The sequence below is a fragment of the Onychostoma macrolepis genome, chromosome 17, assembly GCF_012432095.1.
Source record: "Onychostoma macrolepis isolate SWU-2019 chromosome 17, ASM1243209v1, whole genome shotgun sequence".
Taxonomy (NCBI): Eukaryota; Metazoa; Chordata; class Actinopteri; order Cypriniformes; family Cyprinidae; genus Onychostoma; species Onychostoma macrolepis.
In genome coordinates this window covers 10,834,459-10,852,466 of record NC_081171.1, presented here as the reverse complement: position 1 = coordinate 10,852,466, position 18,008 = coordinate 10,834,459, and the positions used below count along the sequence as shown (strand labels likewise).

At 37.6% G+C, this 18,008-nt stretch overlaps 1 protein-coding gene and 1 long non-coding RNA gene across 3 annotated transcripts; both read right to left on the bottom strand.

Moving 5' to 3' along the window:
• Positions 1-1,706: 1,706 nt before the first annotated feature.
• On the bottom strand, positions 1,707-3,017 carry npy4r (neuropeptide Y receptor Y4). Its single transcript, XM_058749754.1, has one exon. The coding sequence runs from the start codon at positions 2,951-2,953 to the stop codon at positions 1,820-1,822; it is 1,134 nt and encodes a 377-aa protein (XP_058605737.1). The 5' UTR covers positions 2,954-3,017; the 3' UTR covers positions 1,707-1,819.
• A 12,072-nt stretch (positions 3,018-15,089) lies between these two features.
• On the bottom strand, positions 15,090-16,850 carry LOC131523313 (uncharacterized). 2 transcript variants are annotated; one of them, XR_009266752.1, is made up of 5 exons: positions 16,722-16,795; positions 16,385-16,635; positions 16,061-16,263; positions 15,530-15,567; positions 15,090-15,448 (listed from the first exon to the last, which is right to left on the bottom strand). It is a non-coding gene; the product is annotated as an uncharacterized LOC131523313 (long non-coding RNA). The 2 variants fall into 2 exon arrangements; XR_009266751.1 differs by having other exon boundaries at positions 16,385-16,850.
• Between the last annotated feature and the right edge of the window lie 1,158 nt (positions 16,851-18,008).

The following is an 18,008-nucleotide window of genomic DNA, read 5'->3' as shown; positions in this document are numbered from 1 at the left end:
GAACAGATTAGTTAACATTTTCTGAAAAACTACATATTTGATAGTACATTTCAGACAGCGTATCTTACAAAAATGCTTTGTGCTGATTTTATGTGTGTGTGTGTTTGTTTGGAAGGATGAGTCACAAAAATACGCCACAGCAGAATGAAAAAAAGAAAGAAAAAAAAAGAAAAAAAACTCCAGCCCAGTTTTGTTTGCCCAGTGGATATTGTCAGTTTTCCCCTTTTTAGGCTGCAGCTTGACAATATAAGCTGACAGGTATATTCAGATTTATTGTGGGTTTTAGCTTGCATTACGCAAGGCATTAGGGTTAGCATTACGACTTAGCTAGCTGCAATTTCCAAGCATTTGTACACTGCCAGTACCTCCAAACTTAGCTCTGTGCCTCAAGGAAGAAGAGATAATGCTTCAAATGCAAGTGTTGCCTTCGACTAATTCATTCCTTATAGCTTTCATTGTGTTTGAGTGGAAAAAAGTATATAGCTGAGAAATCACCTTCTGCTTCCTTGTCCATATATATTTCATGAGATTTAGCAGAGTAAAATGCTTTTGCAATCTAAAACTCTACAAGAGACATAATCAGTGTGCAGTGTATACTTTGATATTATGACACAGGGATTAGAAGGATTCAGTCCTGAGAAATCAAATGGGTTGTAGTCACGTCCTCCTTCCTGGACCAATCAGAATCTACACAATTCCGTAGAAGTTGTTCACATAAATATGTTTACTTAGTTACTTATATGTCCTCATAAATTTATATATATCCATTGACAATCTAATTAAATTGTCCAAAATAAATTTTTAAGATTGCAAATGTATTTTCTTGCCCTTTGAAGAACATTTTGTAATATATTTTGGCATTTGAAGGTTTAGACACAATATTTATTTTCAATGTGATATTTACAACATGTATGTACCATATATTTGAAATATATTTTGGCCAGAAAAAAGTTTTTAGTTTTTTTTTTGCCATATGGGTTAAAAGAGCTAAGTCTGAAAGGTTTGGCACTGGAGTGGAACAATTGATGTTGATCAATTGAAGCCAGGGGTCACCAAACTCTGTCCTGGAGGGCCGGTGTCCTGCAGAGTTTAGCTCCAACCCTAATTCAACACACTTGAACCAGCTAATCAAGGTCTTACTAGGTATACTTGAAACTTCCAGGCAGGTGTGTTGAGGCCAGTTGGAGCAAAGTCTGCAGGACCAAGGGCCTGTCCACAATGAGATGCATTTAGCTGTATTCATACAAATTTTGTATCGTATCGGCATTTCGTCCAGACGGATCCAGCATTTTGGGAGCCTGAAACCACTATTTTTTGAAACCGGGTCTTAGAGTGGAAATAAATAAATCTGAAAACAACACCCTTGTGTTTTTGTGTGTACAGCCAATCCATATACTTTGTAATACCTCTACATCATGTAACAGCAACAACAACAACATGAACAAACAATGAACGGCTGTATTTTTATTAACTAACATTACAGATTAATAAATGTATTGTTCCATGTTCGTCGTCTTGTTGTGTTGGGTTTGTATACAGCGCGCAAGGTCTTCTTCTCTGTTTTTAGTGTATCTCTGTGGCAGAATTATAGTGCCACATACTGGCATGTAGACTACATTGTTTTGTGTTGGTTTCAGTGGTTTCGTGTGTAGGCAGATATTTCTTGAAACGACGCCGTTTACGGAAGAACGAGGAAAAAAAATATCGGATAAGGAAAGCTCTGGCTTTGTGTGGATGTGGCCCAAGTTTGGTGACCCCTGATCTAAACTAAACACTGGTTTTGATGTTAAGATTAATTAACATTAAGCAATTGGCCCAATTACACAGAATTGTTTCTGAGTCTAAAAGATGTCCGTGACACATCAGTGTTAATTGTTGACATCGGAAAGTGTTCGTAGCTGTCCTCGAGTGGCTGAAAATGGCAGTGTAGCACCACGGAGGTCACATCCTTGCGGAAGTTGCTGTTGAGGAAGCCATAGATGATGGGGTTGACGCAGGTGGAGCTCATGGCCAGCAGATGGCAGAGTGAAAACAGCAGATTGTGGTAATACACGGGCAGCGCCTCCTGGTGCCAGTCCGCCACCACATTAAAGGCATTTAATGGCAGCCAGCACACAGCAAATGCAGCCACCAAAGTGACAAGCATGACATTTATGCGTTTGCTGTGCATCACACGCCGGTGCTCGTCCTCTCGGTTGCGGCTGCACTGGCGCTCCAGCATGCGCTGTCTGCGTCGCAGCCGGAGGAAGATGCGGAGATAGCAAAGTAGCATGAGGAGCAGTGGGCAGCAGTACTGGAATAGTAACAGGCTGGTGGTGTAGGCTAGTTTGTGTTGCTGAGAGGGCCAGACTTCCAGACAGGCCTGCAGCTGGCTGAGCGGCGGAGGAAACAGACGGTATGGCTCACTGCTGAGCAAGTGAAACGCCAGGAAAGGTAATGATGTTACGCAGGCCAGCAGCCACACAATCAAAACGGCTATATACGCCTGCGGGACGCTCGGCTTCCAGCCAGACGGATGCAGGATGAGCTGGTGCCTTTCAAGTGCGATCAAAACCAGAGACAGAACTGAAACGGTCACCGACACGCACTGCACGAACGGCATTAGGCGACATAGCAATGCACCGAAGATCCAGTGGTCCATGAGCGTGTAAACCACTGTGAAGGGAAGGCAGAACACACTCACCAGGATATCAGAAATCGAAAGGTTGGCAATGAGGATGCTTGTGACGTTAGGAGGGTCCCGCTGGTGCATAATAATGCAAATGAAGAGGATGTTACCAAGCAAGCCCAAAATAAGCACCAGGCAGTAGCATAGCACTAGTGTAAGCGTCATCGCGCTTGATTGCCAGCAGGGGACATCAAGCAGGAACAGACTACTGTTGCTTTGATTGAGGCTGAGGGTGGAGTTTAAGAGCGCCTGCCACCATGGCATGTCAAAGAGAGCCGACGACATTGGCTACCTCAGGATAGCGCCAAACAGCAAAGCATCTTGGGAGTCTGAAAATAACAAAGAGGTGCATCTAAATTAGATGTGCACACCCCTGGGGCACTCAGCATGCATTTCAGCAGCTATGACACTATAGAGGCTATAACAGTTATTTTGGAAATAATGAGGACATAAAGTGTAAAAATTTGAAAGGCGATTTAAAGACAAGGGTTTTACTCCATCCCAAACAGTGACACTTATTGAGCAATATCACGAATTCCTCTGAGAACACAGACCTTTACATCTATGTGCAAGAGAGTGTTGGGTTGACACTTTTGATTAAAAATAAAAAGGTGATCTCTTTGTTACTTTTTCTGTAGTTGGAAATAATGGGAAAGAGATAAAAGAGAGGTGTGTGGGTGAAATGATACTGTGACCCTGCTGAGGGATTTGCAGTGCATCCAATTATAGATGTTCCTTTGGGGGTGGCCATTGATCAAGACCTGCAATGGCTCATAATGAGAATGCAATCAGTTTGTCTCAGCAACGTATCCACAGAGCGTATTGGAGACTGTAGTGTTTTATTTGTGTATGTCTTGAGTAGCAGGCTTGCAGAACAGTCTCATATCGATCTCATATCGAGTGTTCTATGGATAATCTATAGATGCTCTGAATACACACACTAACACACAAAGAGCTCACTGAATTCACTGCATAACAGTTCTTGATTTGTCTGAAAAGCTCCTCACATTCCATCCATCACCAATCTAAATTCTTAAAGGGATAGTTAACCTTAAAATGAAAAATCTAGTATCAGTAACTCACCCTCATTACTTTTTTTCTTCAGTGGAACACGAGGAGATGTTATGTCTTTTTATGCTATAAAAAAAAATCTTACTTCCCATTTATAAAGTCAAGTACAAGGAGGACGGCGGGTTCATTCTTGCCTTTTTCTTGGAGAAATCTTATATAAAGTGTAGAAGATATTTAGTCGGTGTCCAGTGGATTTTTAATCAAATCTAGCATCCCATTCATTGACAATCATATAAATATTACCGCATTATGGTATACATTAGCAGCCAGTGTTATCTAGATAGTCAGCTTGCTGATGATTCAGGAACTTTGGACGAATAAATGCTATTTTTGCAATACGTACAATATGCAATAGTTATTTATATATGTAAATATTCATCACTGTAATGGCAAGAGAAAGCAGAATAGATCCGGTGGAAATAAACAAACAAAACTTAACAGTCACTACAGCAATGGTTCTCTCTTCTGTCAGTTCATGGCCAACTCAAAACACTCTGAGATCACAATGATCTTTTTTAATTGTAATGAATTTTTATGCTAATTCTGACAGCACATGAATGTTCACCCTGCTTTTTTCCGTGCAATGAAAGTGAATGGTGGCCAGGGGTTGTCAAGCTCCAAGAAAGGTTAAACTGTTTCATAACACTAGTCTATATGAATCATGGGCTATATTCTAAGTCCAAACAATAGCTCTCTGCAAAAAAGAGAATGCAATTTAAGTTGTTATTCATTATATGGAAAGCAGTAGCATCAACATTCCCCTTTCGTATTCCACGAAAGACATCATACAGGTTTAGAACAACATGAGGGTGAGTAACTGATGACAGCAGCACAGCCAATCATAACAATTTGCATGACATATCATTATATGGGCACCGGCGCAAAAATTAAAACAAGAGGGCAGAGAGATTAATTGTGTTGAAGCTCTGATGCAAATCACGTGAAAGAGGCATTAGCCTAGTTCACTATATCCCAGCCGATCTCAGAAAAGGTGAGTCTAAAGTAAAAAGGCATACTTAGCTTTTGCAGGCTGTTCAGAGCTAGATATGCAACAATGAGCATAATCATCCTTTATTTCCTTTATTTGCACAACAAATTACATTTTCATGCTTGGCTGTAGTCATGGCTCTATCTCTCTTTATCTCTCTCTCTCTCTCATTCAGAGGATAGACATAATGAGATAATTTTGGACTTCCTGTTGTAATCAGTGTCCATCATTTAATTATATTATAATATTAGAATTCTCTCATGACTAAACATATCTGCTACTTGGCAAACACAGAACCAAGCTGAGACTAAAATCAGTTTGTTATGGTCAAATGTGTGGGCGTTCCCACCACAAACAATTAAACCATATTTTCACACTATTTAGCAAAGCAAAAATAAACTATGAAGGCCTAAAACAGTTCCCGGATAGTTTTAATGTTACATCATCTTTAAAATAAGCTGAAATCTAATAGTTTGAATTAAAATGACCTGATGTGACATAGAAGTTCCTGTAACACCTGCACAGGTGTTTTTTATGTGACAACAGGGCAAGGAAAATAGGAAGAGAGATCTCTACCCTGCCTTACAACTGATATCCTTTTTTTTTTAATATCATCAAATGTTATTTTTCATCTTTGATGGGACTTAGAGAGAGAGAAGATCACATTAACCTCCTGCACTCACTCTCTCTCTGTCAGTTTCATTCTCTTTCTCTCCCTTTCATAATCATCCCGATCTCACATCTCCCCATTCTTCTCCTACATGTGTGGATTTCCCCTAAGGCAGTTTACATGTCACGCTGACCAAACTGTAAAATACTCACACCTGCTCAAACACACAGACACTCTGACTCAACTATGATACAAACCCTGAGCTCTAGATTACAGTTGATATTAAAGCCTGGTGCATTCTGGGATTCTAGATGGTTTTAGCTATTTAATTAAATACTACATGAATTTAATTTTCAAAACAATCACCGTTTGTGTTGTGCTGTGCTGACCTCTGAACTCTTTTGGGTCAAGGGTAATTGTAAATTCTCTTAGAAAATCCTCTCTACACATAATGTTGTGGTCATATAGCCTACCCTATTTATGTGACGTGACTTATCAGATGCAGAACATCCCTAAAAAGGTATGAACTGAATCCTGAGACAGGTTTTCATTCGAAGCCAAATATGCTTAAAAAAAAATCATTAGTATCACTGAATCCTGTCACCATAGTTCCCACATGCACAAATATACTGACCTGAGGAGATGTGCTTGCATTTATGTGTGCAAAGGAGAAAACTGCTTGTGTGTCCTCACTTCATGGCAACACCAAAGAGCTGCAGTCTATGTCAACATTGGACCCTGTCCAACAGATGACTGAGGGTTACTACAAGCTTTTTCAACCTTTCCGAACAACTATGCATGTGTGCATGTATGGCTGATGTGGGCTGCTATATCAATGTTTCCAAAATGGAAGAGCATTTAATCAGATATAAAATACTGAACAGAGCACAACTTTTTCTACTTAAAGACACAAAAGCATCCAAAGAGGCTTAATATCACCCGGTCACAGCGAATCAAACTCCACATGAAGATGCTCTCAAAATAATGAAACTGTCCCTGTTAAATTCATAAACTGAACATAGCACTTTGAATTGCAGTCACCTTTGCAAAAATAAATAAACAAATAAATAAAAATTTAGTTTAAATAAACAAGTTTAATATGTAATTTACTGTATATATGTTTTTAATCCTTGAATATATAATGTAGAAACATGCATATCTGTGTGTGCAGCGTTTCAAGAACTCACCTGTGTCTTCTACAGCAGATTGCTGTCAGGCAGTCGGGGAATAAACACTCTGATTCAGCCAGCTCCAGATGTTCTACCTCAACTCCCTCTCCTTCTCCCTCTCTCTCTCATCCTGGGCTTCTTCTGAGCCCACATCCTTGCAATGTGCCGTCTCTGTAATAACTATTCTGCTGGGCTTTACACTCCATAACCCCATGTATTCCACTGTGTTTACTGCCCACGTGTGACATGAACCATGTACTGCATGATCGGACAGCTCTGCTAAAGCTCTTTGCTTCATATTAACAATAACAGAGATGCTACAAAACCTATTTACATAATAAAATGTTGTAAATATTGGTAACACTTTATTTTAAGGTGTCATAATACAAAGTAATTACCTAATTAATTAAGTACTTAGTAGTAGTCATTGTACTTACATGAAACAAAATGTACTTACCACGTAAGTAAGTTATGAAACAGCATGTAATTACAGTTTGTAATTATGTAGATGGCAGCTACTGTTACACATATGTAACAGACCGAGTCTATTACACAGCTACTTGTACACTTAAGTACAGTCTTGATACACTTTATTTTAAGTATCTTATGCCTGTGTAATAATCTGTAATTGTAATGTAATTAGAAAGGTATTACATGTATTTAAGATGTGTACTGGTGGGTTAAATCAAACTAAGGTGCAGCTGGAGAAAGTGTACAGTATAGATACACATGATGTATACTTAAGTACGATCTTGATACACCTTAAGTAGTTTATGCCTGTGTAATAATCTGTAATTTTAATGTAATTAGAAAGGTATTACATGTATTTAAGATGTGTACTGGTGGGTTAAATCAAACTAAGGTGCAGCTGGAGAAAGTGTACAGTATAGATACACATGAAGTACACTTAAGTACAATCATGATACACTTTATTTTAAGTAGCTTATGTCTGTGTACTTACATTTATAATTACATTGTATAAAGTCCGCAACACATATGTAACAATCTTTATACATAAGTAGCTGTGTAACAGACTCCGTCTGTTAAATATGTGTAAGAGTAGCTGCCTATTACATCTACATAATTACAAACTGTAAGTACAGGCTGTTCCATAACGCGGTTACATGGTAAGTACATATTGTTTCATGTAAGTACAACGGCTACTACTAAGTACTTAACAAGGTAATTACTCTGTCTCTGTATTATGGACACCTTAAAATAAAGTGTTACCTAAATATTATTCGCTGTCCTCAAATTATTCAGTTCCCAAAAGCAGGTTTTATGAAATGTGTAGTCGACTTTACAAAGGGATTCAGGTGAGAGGAGAACAGCTTTGGTGGGAAACTAACCCAAGAAACTTGGGACCAACCTCTCTCAGAAAGCCTCAGAGAAGAAGCCATACAGCTTTTTGAAGAATATGTGCAGCTTGGACAGGTGAAATTCCACAGGAGCCTCACACCAGCTGGCTGGGATGGGAAACCTTGGGGCATCACATTCTCAGATGGAAGTGACAAATCCTATGGAGCTGTGATGTACTTAAGATGGGAAACAAGTCAAGGCACTAAGGTTCGATTTGTTGAATCTAAAGCCAAGCTGACACCCCTGGATCAGAAGGGAGAAGCTGTAAAAGCTGAGGTCTGTGGTGCTGTCTTTGCAGCCAGGATCAGGAAGTATGTGGAAAAGCATGCTCGGATGAAGATCGAGAGATGGTTCCATCTACTCGACAGTCAAACAGTCTTGGGAGCCATTCAAAGAGTCAGTTATGGATACAAAACCTTCTTTGCAAATAGAGTGGGTGAAATCCAGAAGGCTGGACTAGTGCAAGATTGGTGGTGGATCTGTGGAGATCTAAACATAGCTGACATCATAACGAGAGGGGCGCCCGGAAGATTTGAGTGAGAATTCCACATGGCAAAATGGACCAGAGTTCCTGAAGTGGCCAGTGGAGAGGTGGCCTATAAAATCAGCCGGAGAGATTGCAGCTCATGCCAGGGAGAGTGTAAACAAGCTCCAGAGAAAGGCATTCTCAGGTGCATTAACAAGAGCTCAAGCAATAAGTAGTCAGAAAAAAGAAGACCTACGAGGTACTCAGCAAAGTCCAAAGAGTAAAACTCCAGAGGAAATACCTGTGTTAAATCCAACTCTTCTTCTAAGTAGGAAGCCCACTGGCTGGGTTAAAGATCTTGTGGAAGTAAGAAGATCCAGTAGCCTGTCCAAACTGGTGAGAGTTGTTGCCTGGGTTTGTCTTGCTGCTAAGCAGTGGCTGAAGAGGAAATGCCGGGCCCCTAAACAGTCAAAGTGGGAGTTTAGATCACCGAAGAAAGCCTGGGTAATAAAAGGCCGTAGACTTGCCAAGAAGATGGTTGACAGCTGTGTGGTCTGCAGAAAAAACAAAGCAAAACAGTGTCAACAAATCATGGCTGACCTGCCTCTAGAGCGAACAGGCCCAGCTGCACCTTTTGAATTCACCACTATGGACCTGTTCGGCCCTTATGAAGTGAAAGATGAGGTCAAGAAGAGAACTAGACTCCGAGTATGGGGAATAGTCTTCTGCTGCATGGCTTCCCGAGCCATACATACTGAAGTGGTGAGTGACATGTCATCCGAAGGATTCCTGTTAGCTTTTCAAAGGTTCACTTCACTGAGAGGACACCCCAGGAAACTCTGGTCAGACCCTGGCACTAACTTTGTGGGAGCCAGACCTGCACTGGAGAAGCTTTACAAATTCCTTAACCGAATAAATAAGTCTGAACTTGAAGACACAGCTGGCAAGCATGGTACAGAATGGTCGTGGAAGATTCACCCTGCAGACTCTCCCCATAGGAAGGGTGCAGCAGAGGCAGCTGTCAAAGTAATGAAGCGGGCGTTAAGCAACCTTGGTGGAGATGGTGTTTTCACATGGGGAGAGTTTCAAACTTTTCTTTTCATGGCAGCCAACCTTGCAAATGAAAGACCCATCGACGCAAGAACTCAAAGCAGAGAAGACTGTGTAGAGTATATCACCCCAAACTCTCTGCTTTTAGGACGCGCCAACCCAAAGGGAGACCCTGGAGATTTCCAGTTTGATGGCTACCCTTACAAAAGACTTAAATATATTCAAGTAGAATTAAGCAACTTCTGGAAGAAGTGGAGCCAATTGGCTGGACCTAATCTGTTCATAAGGAACAAATGGCACACCAAAGAACGAAATGTTGCTGTTGGAGATGTGGTCTGGTTGGCTGACCAAAACGCCCTGAGAGGACAGTACAAGCTGGCTAGAGTGGTTAGTGTGAATGCTGACAGCAAAGGCATCGTAAGAGATGTGCTTGTGAAGACTTGTCCTAGCTATCCTGTTCACATCACAAAGGCGAAAGGCAAAGAAGGGCCCACAAGAGCTAATAGTGGAACTAAGAGACTCCAAACCAAAATCCCAGCCACAATTCTTCATAGAGATGTCAGACGCCTTGTCATTCTACTTCCCACTGAAGAACAAGCAGAGGTGTGAAGGGCTTGTGACCTCTCTGGTTTTGAAAAAACAGGAGTTCAAGTGGGAGGTGTTGAGCTGAATCTCAGGAATAAGATTCAAAGAACTACATTTCCCAGAGTGCACCAGCAGCAGAAATCCAGCTGTTTGTCATTGTCACTGATTTGGAGCACCTGTTAAAGACATGGAGTTCCTCAGTCATGGAGGCAAACAAACTTCAGAGAGAAGAAGCTCCAAGTTCATTCGTAGGTTCAGTCCAAAGACGCCAATGGTTGGTGAAATGTTTATTTACTTTTATGGTGTTTGAAATACTGCTTTATTCCATGTAAAAGGCTTAATTCATTCATCATAAAATTCATTTAAAATGTGTAATTAAATGTTTAATTAGAAAAGTAATTTTTGTTCTCTGTTTAAAGGTTTACAACCTAATTCACTGAGCTAATTCACTGAGCAGATCAATCAACTGACAAAGCCAAAAGAAAATAAAAGTGATCGAGTCAGAAATTTGAGTTGTCCTTGTGTCCTTTGGATGGTGAACAAGAGTTGGACTGCACAAATCTTATTATTCAATACAGTATGCATTGTCTCTTTAGAAACCACTCATCATTATTACACATAGCCCACTTCGATTTTATATTTATAGAGCAAATGCATTTACAATTTTGCAGAAACCTGGATAATTTTGATCAGAATATAATCAAAATTATGCGACACTGTATTAATCTTTATTCTGTGTTCATTTGTATTAGCAGAACCCCTTTAATACTGTACACTGTTTGCTGCCCAACTGCGGCAGGAAAGATGCACTGCATGTCATAGAGGTTTTCTTTCTTTCTTTTTATTTAAGCCTGCTGGAAACCCATTCAAGTCTGACATTAACACACATTAGGCTACATTGTTTTAGAAATGCACAAACAAGCATAGATGCATGCTCTTATGTTTATTTAAAATGCTGTTTAAATCAGCTCATTCAGTAGGCTTTAGCCTGGTCATTTATGAGAGAATATTTCCCCCACGCACACAGGATGTTACTTCACTGGTTCAATGTCCTCAGAAATGTGGTCATCAGCAGTGGGTTGAGCAGCGCCGTCCTCATGGTCATGTCTGTTCCAACACACAAATATATAAACTGGGTTGAATATGTTTAAAAATATTTTTTTTTTTGTTTACTTCAAATCTTAAAAGTATACTTTTTAAAAAGTGCACTTGCAGATAATATAATATAATTTAAATTAAAGGCCACTTAAGTGTCCTTAAAGAGAGTACACTTTAACGACAATAGGTCCTAACGTACTTAAGTGCACTTTTTAAAAATGCACTTTATAAGGTCTAATTTAGTATTAGCCTACTTAAACATACATTTGACATAATTATAATTTTATTGTGTTTTAAATAAGTACACTTATTTTGATATATTTATCAATATACTAAAGCACATGTAAAATAATTGATACTAATTTAAACTTAAGTGTGTTTGTTAATGTATTTTAAATGTATTTAGTCTATACTATGTGCATTTTGAAATGTATTTTTCTTCGAAACTTCAACATACAGTATACTCCAATAAAATGTATTGTTGAAATTTTCATCACCTGCGCTATAAACTCTTTGAAGCTTAATTTTCTACATAATATTTGACATACAGTGTCATTTATGACTGACTTTTAGTTAGGTGAATGAGTAATGAATGAGTCTAATCATAGTCTTTTGGTCTAACTACACAATGAATTAGAACAACTTGAACTTGAAAGTTGGACTTGAAATTGGAAAGCTTGAAATAAAATTACATGTAACCATGGCATGCACCAAGTATCTCTTTTGTTTAATGCACATGTGCTAAAAATACTACGTCATGATGGCTCACTACTTCAGCAGAGTTTGAAAAATGCACTGTCTGCCATGTTTCTGCAATGCTTGAGGGAACTTTGCTGATCAAACAAGAAGAGAACAAAAGATGGTTTGGATGATTACAGATGAGACTTAATGTACAGCAGATAATCATGTAAGTATATCTTGATATAAGCTTTCTTTATTCTTAATTGTTTTGCCATTCGTGTGGCCTTCACCGTCCTATAATTTGACTGCATTATAATAATTTCTTATATCGGAATGTGATTGCATGTGTGGACCAAAAAATTTGGCTGCTGAAAATACAATATTATATTTTAACTAAACGATTTAAAATTCAACTTAACGTTACTGAAAAAAATTCAAAGATCCGATCTTGTAATATTTAAAGCTGCAGTCCGTAACTTTTTTGGGTTAAAAATGATCCGAAATCAATATTTGAGCAACATAACAAGCCAGTGTTCAAAACTATCACCTTAATTTAGCCCGATTCACAACGGTTATTTTATAATAATGTTTTCTAATTTGAGTGGTTCGAGCATGGCACTGCATCATTACATCATGTCTTTAAACATAAAGAAGTTGGCCCGGCTAGTAGGCTATCGCATGTGAGGATCCTGCAGGTGGCGGATCATTTAGCCTTTTCTTACAGCAGGAATAATTAAATGTATCATTTTGATGGCGGATTGTAATCCAGAAAGGATTATGTGTTTATGAAACACATGTGAATGAAATTAAATTATATTCCAGTTTTAAATGTGCTTCTGATTACAGATTAGCCTGGGATTACACAAGATTTGTATTTTAAAGAAAACCAATTCGAAGGGAGCATAGTTTGCTTTTTGGGTTAAAAGAATTTCTTAATATGAAATTCGAATGGCTTGACAATTAGATATTAGACTGTACAGAAATTGAAATCTAAACGTTAATACACACTATACTCATAGTAACACAATGCTGATGTTATTGACATTAATAATTTGAGAATAAAGTATAACAATAATAATACTTTGCACGGTTTGATGTGATATGAGCTAACTGATCTTTAGATTAAATCACCATTGGTAGCGCGATTTATTGTAATGCTTTTTTACTCAGTTGGGCAGAACAAACGTGGCAGACTTGTTACTTACTTGTTCAGATGGCAACATATGGTGAAAATTATTATTTGGGTCATATATTCCAAGACATATGCTAGAATCTGTGATTCTACAACACCGGAACACCGGGGCCCGTTCTTCGTACGTCGCTTATTACATCTGAGATGATCTGAAAGATTCCAGATCTTCTAATCCTGATAACTGATCTCTGGCTAATTTGGTTCTTCAAACGAATTTGCGTATTATTAGATTAAAATAGCTGGATTAAGTTGTCTAAGATTACTGCGCGTTCTCGTGTTCCCAGAAAAGGGCATCGATACTGGAAACCACGATCAGCAATGCAGCGATTGGCTGGCGGCAAGACAGCAACGTAATATGGTATGATAATAATTAAAAAAGACGCCTGACGAAAAAGTTGACAAATTTCTGGACCTTTATAAGGAAACAGCCAAGCGAACACAACTACATAGCCTAAATGTTATAATAGATAAATTAAATGTGCACTGTTTTTTTATTTATTTTAATTTTAATTTTTTACATGATTCCCAATTATTTATATTCATGATTTCTAGTATTTGTACAGGCTTTATATTTTTATGTCAATGTTGTAATTAGCAATTCATTTAATTTTATCTTTGAAGCAAATTTCTTATGTGACAACAACATTAATTAAAGTTTCGATCCAGTTATCTGCATCTCTGCGCTCCATCAAGCCACTCATAGCTGTCATCACGCAAATTAATGCACGATTCAGACTTTATAGCATGTGTGTAAGACTCCAATACAATTATAAAGTAATTATTTCATCACTAATAAATCTTTCAATGAGTAAAACTGGCTGTGTCTATAGTATTATAGACTACACAACATAGTTATATTATATTATTATATTATTTTCAAATTAATTTTTTAATTATTATTATTTTAAATTATTGTCCCTGGACCAGTAGGGTACTCTTGTAATAAAGTAACGCAGGCTGGGATAGATTTTAAGCATAAATTCTGCTTAAAAAGATGCAATCTAATTCTGTTTGCATGAAATAAACCTGCTCCCGAGCAGGTTTAAAGTGCCCCTATTATGGATTTTTGAAAATTACCTTTCATGCAGTGTGTAACACAGCTCTATAGCAGACCAACACTGAATCAACATTGAATCAATGTTGATGCATCAATCAAATTATCATTGAATCAATGTTGAAGTTTATCATTGATTTTTCATCAGGTTTGCACCCTGGAATAATGTTATTTCAACGATGAAAAATCAATCAAGATGGTCATAAAATCAACATTTCTTCAACGTAAATTAAATCACTTATTTAACATTGAATCAACATAGAAACATTATCAAATCAATCCTGCTTTTTACTCCTTTCAAATCAGAGAACATGCAGTACTTCAATTAATATGGTTTTAAAATAAAAGTCACTCATAATAAACAACATCAGTCAGTTTACATGCAAAAATATTTATTTTTGCCCCCGCACTATTTGAACAGGAAATTAACATTATATTCAAGTAAAACGTGATTCTTTAAAAAAAAACAAAAAAAAAACACAACTTGGTGACTTCAAAACATATAGGCACGGATTCACAGACAGGGCTTAGCTTAAGCCAGAACTAGGCCTTAAATTAGGATACTTAAACAGCTTTATGCAATAAATAAACATTACTGGTGTGCATCTTGAGACAGGCAATGCCAATGACATTAAGATCTGTCAGAGCAAGTTATTTTCAGTTAAGACTGCTCAAACATGCATTTTAGTCTGGGACTAGCCTTGTGAAACTGGGAGACAGAGCTTAAAATACAATTTACATACAGAATATGGTCAAATGAATGACAAAGTGACTTAATTACATGGAACAGTTCATTCTGAATTTATAAAGCAAATGCCAACCTATAAGTGTCAGGAACATATATTTGCACAAAACATGGATAGGTTACAAATAAATATCATGGGAATGTAGTTTCCATGTTGAATGAAAAACATGCTTTTATCAATAAATAAATAAAAACAAAAATAAATAAATCTTAATGTAAATTACCATCACACATCTGTCATCTTCACTTTGAGGAATCCGCTCTGGTAGCTGCGTCTCATGAAACAGACCTCCAGACACTAGTTCAGCCAGTATTCCAGTCACTTCAGAATAAACAATGGAAAAGCATTTTGAGAAAAAAAAACAAAAAAAAAACACAATATATCAACTTCTATGATACACAGCGTTCATTTTTCATAACCGTTAGTGTAGTTTCTCAGCTCCAGTCCTCAGGCCCCCCTCCCAGAATGTTACAGCTGAACGAACCAGGTGTTTTAATTAGAGAGAAATGGCTTGAGGACGGGAGATGAGACTATAACTCTTTTACCATTTACTGCTGCAGCTTAAATAAATAGCTTAAAATGCCTCTTATTTTCCTTTACAAAATAAAAGATTGTATTAACATTAAGATGCTTTAAGACATATATTTTGTACATTTAATAATGACTTGCCTTTTATTATTAACCTTGATCCAGGAGATTCCATCCTCTGACCTAGATTTAAAAAGGTAAAAGTAAAAGTTTAGAGTATGCAACACCTGTCACAGGTAACAATCAACAGAAATTCATTCTTACCTGATGTGAGCAAACCAAGGAAATGTTCCTCTGATGGGCTACAAAAAGGGAAAAATGAAGAATGAAAAACATAGCTTAAAACATTAGGTTAACCAAATATTGGTTGTAATTAGTTTTGTGTCTTCTTTACTGTTATACTGGAGAAAAAAAAAAAAGTCACCCCCACCTTGGATGACCTGAGAGCGAGTAAATTAACAGCAAATCTTCATTTTGGGGTGAACTATCCCTTTAAGGTGTTTCACAGGAGTACAGTAAAACAAAAGTAATATATAAAATTGTTCTCGTAACATAAAAATTACATAAAATCAATCAATGCAAGGTTTTCCCTCCCACGAAATCCAAATAAGGTCGATGACACGAATAAGTTTGTAGAAATATGTTTGGTTTTTTTTCAGGAAGAAAAGTCAAAATCGCGATCAGCCTGCATGTACTGTCACACACCGTGTTCAAACACACACATTACACTCTCGCTGTTGTGTCTGGTAGGGTTTGGTGGAAAAACAAAGTGAAATATATTTAATAAATCCTTACCTCTGCCGTTCGTTGGTCTGGACGGCGTGCGTTCATGTGACTCGCAGTTCACTCGGACTTGTCCAGAAAAACACATCAGTTATAACGGAAGATGAATAGTGAAATATACGCGAAATGAAATCACTACTTCTTTTCTCTGAGGTGAATCCGTTGTGTTCGTAGCTAAGTGAAGGATCAACATCTGTCAACTGTCGTCATACTCTCTGTAAAGAAAGTAAGTTAAGTTACAATGATTTTTATATATATATATATATATCATTATTTCTATGTGTTATGTTTTATGTCAAGTTTTTTTTTTTTTTTTAGTAATCTTTTATTACTTACCTCTAGAAACACTTCGCCGTTACCCTTTAGTCTCCGTCCGTTTCGCATTTGAAATCTGTTCTCCCGCGCTTTGATTTGATAGAGAATGAGAATGTGACGTAACTTATACGCTGCCGCCATCTTAGCAGGATTCCGTTGTTTGTTTACAGTCTATGGTTGGTTGTTTGTTGCTGTCGAGTTCTGTTGATTTTGTTTTCGCGATGCCTGGAAACTGCTGTTGTGTGAAAAACTGCCATAGCAGGTCACACGACCTTCGTGGAGACAAAATCCACAATTTTATTAGGTTTTTCAAGTTTCCAACATTAATAGTTTGTTTGACTTTGGACACCAAATGTACCTGCAATTACAGAATCATCCATATGTACAAGCTCCCATCACCCAACACAGTAACCAGTCTATGATTCAGTTAGCAGTTTTTTTTTTTTTTACAATAATAAGCATTAGAACTTTAAAAAGCATAATAAAAGTGGAGTGCAACCTTGGCAAGTATGACTGAGCTCTCGCAGTTTACAGGTTTGTGGGTTTGTAAGTCTTGCACCCAGCCGCAGCAGAATTGTTGATAAGCTTCTAATGATTTAAAGTTTCTAAACTCTTGCATTGTGTAGGCACTAATGCCATAAACCGGGTAATTGACGATGTCAGGGTATGTGAGAGGTGGTAGTGTTTCTGGGTTTTTCGTCCATTCTGTAACTGGCAGGTCGTACGGGTCGATGTTATTAATGTCAAGCAGTTTCTCTAAATAACGCTGTTTAGCGGTGTTGTTTAGTTTCTCCCGATATAACCCCTTTCCTTTCTCTTTTTCCTTCTCCATTTCTTCCAACAAAACTGCGCAGTATCTCAAAAATTTAATTATTAAATTAATCTGATCTCTCTCCCTGTTGCTATTTCTCTTGGTCTCGCTGTCGAAGTAACCATGGCAACGGATAGCGTATCCTGCTAATATGGCGGCAGAGTGAAAAGACTGTGACGTAATCCTCATTCTCTATTGGCGGTTGGCAGCCAGCTTAGCTGCATTACTGCCACCTAATGGACTGGATTGTGGCGCATGAAAAAACCCTCTGAATTCTCTCTATTCTCCTTAGATTCATTAAATGTATGTAAATTTCACATGATTTAAGTCTAATAATTATAATGAATATATAAATTATAAATAATATAAATATAATTATAATTATAATGAATATATAAATTATAAATAATATAAATATAATTATAATTTAAATGTTTAATTATAATTTTAAAATAAAAATGTTTAATTTAAGTTAATGAACTAGACAAGACAAGCATTTGTAGTTAAAAAGGGCTATATAGACATCTAGTGGCAACACAATGATATTACAGATAATAAATTGTGCAAAATGTTAATCTTATGTCAGTTTACAAATAATGCATTCAGATTTGTGGAACTCTATCTCCACAAATCAGTGTCGTTACTATGACAACCATTTGAATGTAACAAGAAACTGGTGTCTGGGGGGGGGGAGTGCCAATAGGGATTTCGCCTAGGGCGTAAAATTGGCTAGAAACGGCCCTGTTTGGAGTTATGATAAAGAATAGAGCAATACGTTGGTGCACAAACTGCAGTGCTTTATCAATGCGTTTCTGCATTGGGCTAAGGCATATA

Coding starts and splice junctions, on each gene's coding strand:
- npy4r (XM_058749754.1), bottom strand. CDS start 2,953: ATGTCGTCGGCTCTCTTTGACATGCCATGGTGGCAGGCGCTCTTAAAC.